This window comes from Cyprinodon variegatus, unplaced genomic scaffold (assembly GCF_000732505.1).
Source record: "Cyprinodon variegatus isolate N-32 unplaced genomic scaffold, C_variegatus-1.0 Scaffold36, whole genome shotgun sequence".
In the NCBI taxonomy this organism is placed as follows: Eukaryota; Metazoa; Chordata; class Actinopteri; order Cyprinodontiformes; family Cyprinodontidae; genus Cyprinodon; species Cyprinodon variegatus.
In genome coordinates, this window is record NW_015150489.1 from 1,297,626 (window position 1) to 1,309,694 (window position 12,069).

General features: G+C 38.5%; 1 protein-coding gene across 1 annotated transcript in view; it reads right to left on the reverse strand.

Moving 5' to 3' along the window:
- LOC107104893 (dihydropyrimidinase-related protein 3) overlaps positions 1–11,242 on the reverse strand; it is a 42,315-nt gene extending 31,073 nt beyond the window's left edge. Inside the window, exon 1 of the mRNA XM_015405011.1 lies at positions 11,047–11,242. Coding sequence (XP_015260497.1) covers positions 11,047–11,085 — 39 coding nt within the window. The 5' untranslated portion in view covers positions 11,086–11,242. The remainder of the gene's footprint in view (positions 1–11,046) is intronic.
- Positions 11,243–12,069: the final 827 nt, after the last annotated feature.

Below are 12,069 nucleotides of genomic sequence, written 5' to 3' on the forward strand. Positions count from 1 at the left end.
CGATTACAGGGCAAACTCCTACATCCAACGCCACTGTCGCCCTACTTACAACATAACTTGAGCTACAGTCAGATTACCAAAACGGGTGTCAATTATTTGATTGATTATTACACAGTATTGGTTTAAGGGATTGCTGAAGGGTCAATGAGTCGATGCAATCAGCTTGTTTTCATTTGATAGGAAACTTTGAATCAATCTGAATGTATGATCTACATAAAATTCTGTCTGTTGGAGGACCTTGAGAAATGTGTTAAGGTGTCCTTCTAGCTCAAGGTTTAGCATTTCCTCTATAGTTGCGCTGCTCCACACTCGTCGCAAACCCAATGAGACCAGCACCCAATGAAATCATGTAGTAATTGTCAATATTTTTGGATAAAGTAATAAATTTATTAGCCCCCCTAAGTGGGCCTACCACCAAATCCCATTGTGAGCTATTACTGTGGTCACTTATCTAATTTAAAAATCTTTTAATTGAACGCCAAACTTGACAAAATCTGAATAAAAATGCACTTCATACTTCATAAACCACTGACGCAGAATAATACACAGTCACTTTTCTTCACAGGCAGGTAAATACATACCGGTATGCTTTTCCAGCAGCTACAGAGCACAGCCTTTGAATAGAGTGGAGAAGTAGCCATAAGATGGTTCTGAAGGATGCTCAAACAATTGGCCGATCAAGCTGAACCATCAGATGGGTTACTATCCCATAAATCGGATACTCATGGCTTACTATCCCATAAAACCCTGCAGTATTGTTGTGTTGGTCTATAGTCACCAAATTTCTACAAGTTGTGCAATCAAATACACTTGTGTCAGCATTTCTCTTGAAGGTTAAACTGGTGGATAATTTGGAGCAATAGGGGTTTTCCCTAATAAACATTTCTCTATACATAATATGTATAACACTGCAATCAAGAGTGCAGCCTCATGTATCAGGGACAGTGCACCTATTGATTATTTTCATTTCTGCCCACTGGCTAAGGACAACATTGAGGGAGAGCCATATAAACTTAGAAATCAATAGCTTTCCATTTACCAACTGTATTCCTGGGCTGACCTCAGTAAGGTGAACAACAGAGGGAAAAACCCCTGAATAATAACAATAGAAATGGAGATCAACAGCAAGTAATGCCTTCTAACCTTAAAGGAATATTAAAGGAATAGTACACCCAAAACATGATTAGCCTTCATTTTCTACTCACCCCCATGCTGAACAACACCCTGGAGTATTTTTTTGATATCTCAAATGCATCTGGAGATCTGGGAGGCTTCTTGCTGTCTGCTGACATTCAAATAATGGAGGTCTATGGTGCCCGAGACAGAAAGGTCCATAAAAGTCCACAAAAAAAGTGTCAATATTCCTCCATACTGCTCGTCCAATGTATTCCAAGTGTCCTGAGTGGGTAGCATCCAGAATTTACTCGAAACGAAGTCATTTAGAATGTTTTTAGAGCATAAACAGTAGTGTATAGGATTTCCTGAAAGCGCGCACATGCACGTTCACGACGCTACGGAAGCCGGCAGACCAAACCAGATGAAAGTGCGCATTCAGCGTCTGCTCTGCCAATAATGCAAGCGTAGAAGAAGAAATGTGCTGTTTACCTGTGCAAAGAAAGAAACAACGAAAGAAAAATGTCTGAGGACTTCAGTGTTGAGGAAGAGCATGAGTTCTTTGTCGAGCTGAATGCGCTGGTTTGGTCTGGCGGCTTCCGTAGCGTCGTGAGCGCGCATGTGAGCGCTTTCAGGAAATCCTATACACTACTGTTTATGCTCTAAAAACATTCTAAATGACTTTGTTTCGAGTAAATTCTGGATGCTACCCTCTCAGGACAATTGGAATACATTGGACGAGCAGTATGGAGGAATATTGACAAGTTTTTTGTGGACTTTTATGGACCTTTCTGCCTCGGGCGCCATAGACCTCCATTATTTGAATGTCAGCAGACAGCAAGAAGCCTCCCAGATCTCCAGATGCATTTGAGATATCAAAAAAGTACTCCAGGGTGTTGTTCAGCATGGGGGTGAGTAGAAAATGAAGGCTAATCATGTTTTGGGTGTACTATTCCTTTAAGAGCACATTACCCTCATTGTATTCAAGCAAAATCTTTGTTTCAATTCAATTCAGATTATTTATATAGCACCAATTCACAACAATGTCATCTCAAGGCACTTTACAATTAAACCAGATCATAGTCAAATTGATTCAAATTGTTTTATCTAAATAATCCCAGTTGATTGCATCGACTCATTGATCCTGCCATTTGTCAGACCTTGTTAGAAACAAACCCTTGAAACCACATTTACTTACATTTCTAAATTTCAGCACACAAATCATAAAAGAAGACTCAACATTTACTGTGGCTTTGTCAGATAACCTACTGAAAAGAGTTTCAAACTCCTGCACCAGCTGAGGCCTGTGTTGTCCAACCACAGGCAGCTATATGCTGCACTGATCCTTTTTGCACACAGATGATAAATGTTAGCTGTGAAATTCTGCTGTGTCCATACATCAGCAGGTTGCCATTTTGATGTCAGAAGGCTGCTTAAAGAGTAATTCATATTACTACCAATTATTTCATACACATGACTTCTGTGTTATTTTTCATTTTATGAACAGTATGATGGACAATGGACAACTTTTCCCTCTCTATGTAACACGAATACTGTGGTTTTGCAACACTCACATTGCTGGAGTTAAACCATATGTGCTATTATGTGGTCATGGGAATACCCCCGACCATTTGTTACAACATTAACGAGACACCACTATCCTCATTATCAGCACAGGCCTTCATCTGAATTTTTACTACAGCTCCAGTTTGGACATTTAATGCCTTTGACTCACTGCTGTGCAGCTTATTGTGCATGTCCAAAGTTTGAGACTGGGGCACAGCTGTTTGTAGGACAATGGCTTAGTTTTCTACGTAAAGGACTTTGATCTGATATTGTTGCAAAACAAAGGTTAACATGCATACATCTTTGCCACTGTATAGTGCTGACATTTACCTTTTTTGACTTATTTCTAAATGGATATATCCAGGTATGTATATACTGCAGCTTTTTCCTGTCAATCCATTTGAGGACTATTAACCGACTTGTGATTTTTATTAAAAACAAATGTCTGGTTTGGAATTCTCTAGAATCAATGTTGTGTCATGACTCTGTTCTGTTACTTGTTTTTTGCGCTGACTGGCTGCTTGCCTTCACCCCCATTTTTCAAAGCAGGGTTCGTGACAATCCAGAGTAAGTTTTTGGTTTAATTCCCACATAGCCTAGCTTTTCCATTTCAGAAAACTAGGAAGTCATTACCCTGAGTAAGGTTGTGACAACAAATTACTTTCTGAGACAACCCTGATCAGAAACAGCAGGGTTGTTTGGACTATGCATGATAATTTTCTAATTTTGAGCTGAGATCTGCACAACAATGTGTTTCAAGTTACTATTACATGTAGATTATAAATTATTAACAGGGCTGCTACACATTGTCAGGGGGCTTGTATCCTTAATCGCTAAACACTTTTGTGCCTAGAGACAAGTACAATGCATGCACCAAAAAATTACGGTGCGCAGAATGCAAAAATATAGCAAAAAAGTATATATATTTGACACACCTCTTAGTGTAATTACTACTTTTTCTCTGAGTATGGAGGAGAGAGTATGGAGGAGCACTACTCAGAGTAATTGCTTACTACTACTACTACTACTACTAGGTCAAAACATCTTTTTTTTCCCTGAAATAATCCTCTCCATTACTACACTCTCTGCTGATTGGTGCAAGAAAATGCACCTGCAACCCTTTTAATTATCCTCATTCCTAACAGCTATTATTTTGCCTATTCAAACCTGCATCTCTCCACCAGAATATCACCACCTACTGTGCATGAGGGTAACCCCTCGTGTAAGTTTGTACTGCCCGGCTTATAGCCATTGAAATGTCTTTGGTCAATTTTGTCAACTTTATAAGCTGACAAAGTCGACCTTTACCAAACCAATTGGTTGTCAACTGCCAGAACATATGGTTAGAAATTATGTTCAAACAATTTCCACTTAGGAAGATGCTTGGAATGCTTTAAGCAATCGGCTTCAATGCTTATGCCTCTTATTTTCAAACAAAAAAAGGAGGTAGCTCTCGAATTGTCCAGTCTGGTTAAGACTTATAAGGATTGCTAAGATAGCTGGCACAAGTACAAGAGGTACTATGGAAGCCCCATTACTTTTAATTCATCCTATGTGGAGGTATTGGATCTCATCTAAATAATGGAACGGATTGGTTTTCAAGCATTTTTATGTAATTATATCCATAAACCACATTTAGGAACTGACATTGGCATCCAATCTGTTTGTATGCAATTTAAACTGCATTTGCTGAATGCCTGCTTAGAGTAGCAAGTGACCAAATGTTCATCAGTTTTTGTTTAATCATATCAATTTTGCTTATCACTTTAGTTAAATATCACTGGCCTTGTTAGTTGAATTAGTTGAGATATCAATATTAATAAAGTATTATTTTCAGATTTAATAGTCCGAACTAAAGATTTGAATATATTGAATATATGTGCAGAGTTTGCTGTTTTGAGATTTCCAGTGTTCTAATCACTCATTCACATTCAGCCCGAATATCATCGTAAACCCAGGCTGATAATCACGGGATTAAACCTATGTTCATTTATAAACATCAATGGATATCATGCTACACTGTATCATTCATCATTAAAGGAGAAGTCCGGTCATATTCAGAATTCACACTTCTGAAAGTACTTTAAATATGAAATTTTATATACTGTTCAATAACTGATAAATGTTTTTAAAGTAATTTTCATTTGAATGTGCTTTAATGGAGGCATCCATGTTTGTCAAAGAACACTACTGCCACCTACCGGTTTGTTACGGTGCGGTATCGGCTGTTTAGCAAGTCCCAATGCTGTATCTGGTGTTTGTCACAACGTCAACGTCACAAAGTCATCTTGAAAACATTTTTCTTTGAAATGCTACATATTACGTGTTTTTTCTCTGGCCAGACGTTCGATGGCAAATCCTTCTTCTTCGAATTGGCAATGCAACGACGAACCCGTCCATGGAGGATCAGGAATCAGAAAGGTGAAATAACTCTTTCTTTTTTTTTTTCACTTTTATCCGATGTATTACAACATCCAACTGCCTTGCACGTGAGCATTGTCAGTTTAACTATAGCTCTCGTGACTTTCAATGGTGAAGTCCTCTGGAAATCTTAAGTGTTTTTTTGTCGATTGCAGGCGTGTCTAGTAGTTACCATTAAATCTGCTTGTAAAGTGGGGAGAATGGCCTTCGTCTTACCGCACAGTGACATCACTGCCAGAAGATGTCAGGAGTGAGGTGTTACTATTCTTGGGCAAAAATGGCCGTTCCCAGACTCAGTAATCGCAACGAAAATGTTTTAATTTTTTTTACTAATTAACGCTAAATCCAATAAATCACTGCAAGCGTATTAGTTTTAGCTATAGATAATGATCCTTTGATCATTCCTTGCTGACCAGACTTCTCCTTTAAGAAACATGTTGGAATAAATCCTTTAAAATATTGTGAATGAAGGTAAATTAAATAATTCCAGTATGAACAAAAAAAAACAGAAAGATTGGGGAATAAAAACACTTTTTAGCTAGATTTATAACTAGCTCTCACACTGAACTGCCTGTGTTTTTTGTGTCTAATGTTTAAGCTTATGCTATGTGACAAAACAAAATAAAAAAAAAGGCTATTTTTAGTTGAATATAGTTTGAAATCTAAGCCCAGAATATTCTAAGATTTAAGCTCCGCAAATATGAAATAAAACATGAAAATATAACAGACCAGGTTACCCAGCAGAACAAATGCCTTGGCCTTCAGTGAAACAAAACAGCCATATAGAGACAAGCTTTTTTTTTGTCAAATGTGTTTCTGTCTGTTTTATTTTTACTTTAAGTCTATATTCAAACAATTATACTTCCTCTATAAGCAAGTGCTAATAGGCTCATCTGCTAAATTTCTGTCAACAAATTGGAGCAAAGTTCATCTAAAAAGTCATTCAACTCCTTAAACAAACAATTATCCTGAAGTGAAGTGTCTTTCATATCACAGGAAATTGTCTTTTCTGTACACAAGCCAGCTGAGATCAAAAATAGACGACAGGATGTTGTTCTTGTAATACAACGCTGATGTCCACTGACAAGGTTTTTCCACTTTCCCCTGACTGAAGGGGAAAGCGCTCATAAGCATGGATGCAAATTGCTAAATGGTCACTCTGCGGTTAATTAGCAGGAATGGTTCTGGAAAACCCCAAGGCCGCATAAGAGGACAAGGAGGGTGAGGGGTTGTGTGTGGATATGAGAGAGGAGACCACCATTAGCTTCAACAGAGAGAATGAAAGCCCCCTGTGTGGGTGGAGGGAGCTGCACAGAGGCAGGCAGACTGGGATCACTGGAAGAGGAAAGTCATCTTGAATATGCACCATGCCTCTGTTAAGTCTAGTTGCCTAGCAATCGAAAATATTTACATCTTACGTCTTTTTTTTTTTTTCATTTTTGGAAAAGAGAAAACAAGACGTTATTCCGTATAAATTAATTATGGTGGCCCCCGCCAGTCATGGTCAGGGAGAGATCCTGCCTGTCTGGAATGCTGATCGGATGATACGGTGGTGTAATGTATCCTTGTAAAGATAGCAAGGAGAAGAAACAAACATGTCTGCACCATGAAACTAAGCCCACCGGCCTAAGAAATGTCTGTATGCGTATTAATGGATCTCCAGGTCACCATTCTTCTGCTGTCACAAGTGTACACTTGTTACCACGGTAACTCATGCTGCAGCTTCTAGGTGGGCTGGGGGTATTGTGTCTTCTCTCACTGATGGTATGAGCTTATCTGGGGTGCCTCAACAGGAAGGATAGTTGTTTTGGCCCCAGCTGCTGTTTACTGGGATTGGTTGGTGCCCACAAATGCTCATTCCAGCTGGGTGGGATTACTGGTAAAACGTACCAGCCTGGAATAACACTGAGACTACTGTGAATGGCAGTGAGAGGAAAGAAAGAACCACACCTAAAACTCTGACAGAGCTGCTTGGTTAGAGCGCTGACACATGAAAACAGCTGGACCAGAATGGAGAGAAGAGGAAATAAAGAGAAAATCTGGGTGCACAGTTGGGTTAGAAGGCAACACTGATGGGGTCACAGATTGCACTATGGGTCTTTAATGTGAATTATGAAGAGCTTCCACCTGAAGTGAAAGAAAACTATTTTTATCTTTTAAATTATTGGCTTAAAATATCTCCAAACTGAGAAATATTATTATTATAGACCTGAGTGATTTTTCCTCATTATGTGACAAATCTCTGTTGCCTACGCGGAACTGAGAACAGAAACGAACATCTTTCTAAAACATTTTTCTAACATGCGCAGAATGTAGTTTGAGAATTTCAGATAAAATACAAATTTTCTCCCAAAGGTATAGTCATGTCAGCTGGGATTTTTACTGAAGATTACATTTCCAAAAGAACTTGTTTATAAGAAATTGAAATTATAGGCCAGGATTAATGATTTTTGTGATCTCTGTGACCAAAGGAGAAGTTGATTGTTTACCGTTCTGTTAGTAGTTAAAATTTTTTAAGACTTAGGAAGGAGAAAAGAATGTGAAATTTGCCTTAATATCAGACCTACTCTATTAATACACATTTATTTAGGAATTATTTTATGTAGAATCTAAAATTTGAGGCTTTCATTTCTAATCTCCTTTTGGACCAGTCAAGATGCCAGTTGTTTGGTCTTTTTCATACCTGTGACTTTTCAGAGGAAACTTACAACTGAATGTTTTGGACCAGCATTGCTTTTCAGACCATTTATTCTAGCTTTGAGAACCAGTGATAAAAAAAAATATTCTATAACCTATGATAAGGTATTGTGGGTAAAGGACACCAGTGAAATTCACCTACAAATTAAACGTTGCTCAAACTTAGTTTGGATTGATCAGTAGTCAGTTGGGTGGGGGTCTTGCCAGCATATTTCAGCATAATGGGGTGTTATGCTCAAAAAAGTCACAGCTATGCAGAGAATCAAACTTATTTTGAGTCAAAGATAAACTTTTCAGAAACTTCTCAGAAAAGAAAGTGAAGCATCTGTGTTATATATTTAAGCATCTTTAGTTACTTTAAAACTATTATTTCATGTCCTATCATGCTGAGATGAAACAATAGTTTTAAAGAAACTAAAGATGCTTAAATAAATCCAGCAGATACATGAATCCTTTTTTGAGTGAACATCCCCTTGAATCTGCAACAACCACTCTTTACTGTAGGGGTGATATGGTTCTGCTGATGTCTGGTTTCATTAAAACATAAAACCAAGCAGTCCAACCAAAGAGTTCATCTTTGTGTCATCAGACCAGAGAATGTTCTTCCTCATGGTCTGAGAGTTCTTCCTTTGGTAAACTCCAGATGGCTGCCATGTGCCTTTTATTAAGTCGCGCCTATCATCTGGCCACACGACCATACAGGTCTGACGGGTGGGTTGCTATAGGGATGGTTCTACTTCTTCAGGATCCTTCTCTCACCACAAAAGAAGGCTGGAGATCTGATTTAGTAAACATGGGGTTTTTGGTCGTCTCCTTGGCTTAGGTTCTTTTCCTCCTATTCACTCAGTTTAGGCTACTGACCCAAAGTCTTAGTGGCTCCAAACCTTATCCACTGATTGAGGCAACAGAAATGCTACAGTATCCTTCCCTAAATGTGTGCCTCAAGACAGTCTGGTCTTGGAGGTCTACAGACAGTTCCTTTTACTTCATGCTTGGTGTTTGTGCTTTGATCTTTACATTCACATGTCAGAGGTTATATAAGTCGGTTTAAGCCTTTCATGGCAATGCCCAATTAACCAAACTTACCAAAGGTGGACTCCAATTTAAACTGTCGGAACATCTAAATGATGGGCGGGGGAAAAAAGTCTAATCTTCAGTTGATTATAAAAGGTGTTAATACTTCCTGAATGTAATTTCTTAGCTATCTAGTTCTTAAACATTTTGCAACAATAAAAGCTACTTTTTTTTCTCCACAGAATGGTGTACTGCTTGCAGAATGTTGAGGATATAGATTTTTAATACAATTTAAAATAAGACTGGAAGATAACTCAACGTGGGAAAGGTGCAGGGCTGGGAATCCTTTCCAGATCCAGTGTATGTCATCGACTCATCATATTTAGCAGTATTATCTCAATTACTTAAACCAAAAAAAAAAAAAATAAAATCTGTCTTTGTCCAAACAATATGGTTATTACTAAAAAAAATGTAAAATGATAACAAAAATAGATATAATTATCTAATTCAACCTCAACCTCTAAAATACTATGGCAATAAGCCTGGACTGTTTCTGCACTGAACAGTAATTCTAAAAAAACTGAGTTTGAGATTTGTAAAATAGTTGTCCTAAATGAGTCGATGAAAAAAAAATGTAATTGTTTTCCAAAAATACAGTAAAAAACAATCTCATCTCATTCCCATAAACCCAGTATTGTCTCACCTCATCAGCAGGATGGGTTGTCACACCCATACTTATACAACTAAGATTTATTTTTTTCAAGAGGAGGGTTTTATCTAGATGAGTTAATCTAATATAAGTGATATGAGTTAATCTAATTAGACTAATTGCAGTCAACTCCAGATCATTTATAATATCCTTATATGTCAATGTTGGTATAATCTGTGCAATAAAAGATTTTTAAAAATAATTCTACAGCAATGCCAACTTTAAATGCTGATCTAGCGGTGATCTTAGCACATTAATGAGAACATTTTTTTTTTTAATCAAAGGGTACCTTTAAAAGGCTTTTGACAGAACAAGAGTCAAAATCTGATTGATTAGCTCTTTCCAGAGAGCATGCATGTGGTGTAAAATCAGCTGAGAAGCTTAGACAAAGGCAAAGCAAACACACCCCTGACTGCAGCCTGAGCTCCAACAATGAAAACTGGAAGGCAGACATTTCAGACTCACGCACACATCCATGCACACATGCACATGCAGACGGGGAGGCAGTGGGAGAGGTTTCTCCACTGCTGCAACACCCCACCAGCACCCAGCTGCCTTGCTGAGCAACGCCAGCCCTCCTCTGAATTCAACCCCCCACCCTGTTCTCTGTGACAAGAGCCTGAATCCGTCTCCTCTTCGGGGATGCAGAAAAACAAGGGGCTACACGAAAGGGCCAGATAATCAGAGCTCATCTCAAATGGGCGTGCATGTTTTCCCCCTCCTCCTATGCTCTGCCCTCTCACTTTCTCTGCAGCACCAGCCTGCAACACAAGCCCCATGTCAGCCTGCCAAAAGGGAGGTGGGCAGGGTGGGCTTATTAGATTTTTAAAAGAACATTTTTAATTAAAATAAAGACCCAATTACATGAAAATCACATTTGCCCTTTTTTTTTTTATCTCACAGGCACAAACTGGATAAAAAGAGGAAATGAGACCAGAGGATTCTGGTCAATCAATATCATCCCAGAGATCAATAAGTGTGAAAAATAAAGAAAAACATATGTTATTATAAAAATGATAAAAATTTAATTTGTTTCAAGCTAATAATTTCACATATTTTCATTCTAAGAGACAATATTTAAAATGGCACTATCATCCACCTTATTGGATCACTCTGATGCTGAGCTAAAAACAAGAATGCATCTAAAAAAATTCTAAATTGTGTTCCTATGCAATATGTCAATGCGAAGAAAAAAAGAGAAAAATGTGAATTTTCCTGTCCAGACTCCTCAGCATTAAGCCACATTTCCGCTCAACAAAGGAGATGCAGGACACCTTTAAGAAAACGCCTTAACTCCCTCTGCCTGTCTGTCACTATGGCAGCCAGTCATGTCTCTGTGCACATAACCTACATTATTTTTCCTTCTTCTATTTCTTCCATCTTAAACATCAGAGCGAAGCTGTTCATTATTTTTTCCCCCAGTTAGAGCCTAAATGAAATGAAACGCAGTGATTTGCAGGAGCGCGCATCAAAGTTCCAGCAGCCATTGAAGCAGAAATAACTCTTTTATTAATATCTTTACTTACGGTGATCTTTGGGATGTTCTTTTTGCCTTGATAAGACATGTTCTCTCCGATTCCACCTTTATTCAAACAAAAAACGACCCTAACAAAGCGGTATTTCCCTCTCTTTGCGGATGCTGCAGCGGCCCTCTGGTCCGGATGGGAGCTTCAAGGAATGGTGGCCCCTCCTGACAGTGCGCTGTTCAGTCAGTGCCTCAGCAAAGCGCTATAGGAGCGTCTGTACTCCCGATCAGCGGCCCCTCCCTCCGGATGATCGACTACAGAAGCTACAGTGTCGCGATCTTTCCGCCAGAGGGCGCGCCAGAGCTCATGGCCACTAACATTCTCATGACAGCAGTTTTTGCATGTTTGTTTCACAGAGAGTAGGTAGGAATCTATTCTAAGCTTTTCACTTTCATCTTTATCCCATAGCTGCTTAAAAACTCCTGTTGGTGAGTTTGAATAAAATATCTGCATTTAGCAACATGGATGTCTACTTTACAATTAATATTGTGATGTGGCAGCTGTTAAAGAGCCTCACCAGCACACACATACATGCTACCCCCTCCCTTTCTGCTTGTCCCCTCCCAGCCCTCTGTCCTTATTGTTTGAACCTAAAATGGACCCCTCCTTCACTCACCACTCTCCTCCTCTGCACTAATGCAGCTATAATGAGCTTCTGATGTCAATGTGAGAGCAGACATTCAAATGAAAAAAAAACCTTTATAACCCAGAATATTTCATCCAGTACCTCTAGTAATTAGCTAATATAAAAAGCTTCCTTTCCTTCAAATGTTTAGATGCGATATTAAAATTAATTTGTTTTACATAGCTTGCATAATTTATAAGGACAAATGGAAAAGAGATCAAATGTAATTCCACTTCAGCACCATTTACTCTATTACCCTAAATAAAAAAATAAAACACATTACAACCGACTCCCCTCAAAGAAATGCAGAGGTGTCAAGTAACGAAGAACAGATACTTCTTTGCTGTACTTAAGTACACTTTTTAGGTATCTATACTTTACTCCATTACTTATTTTTC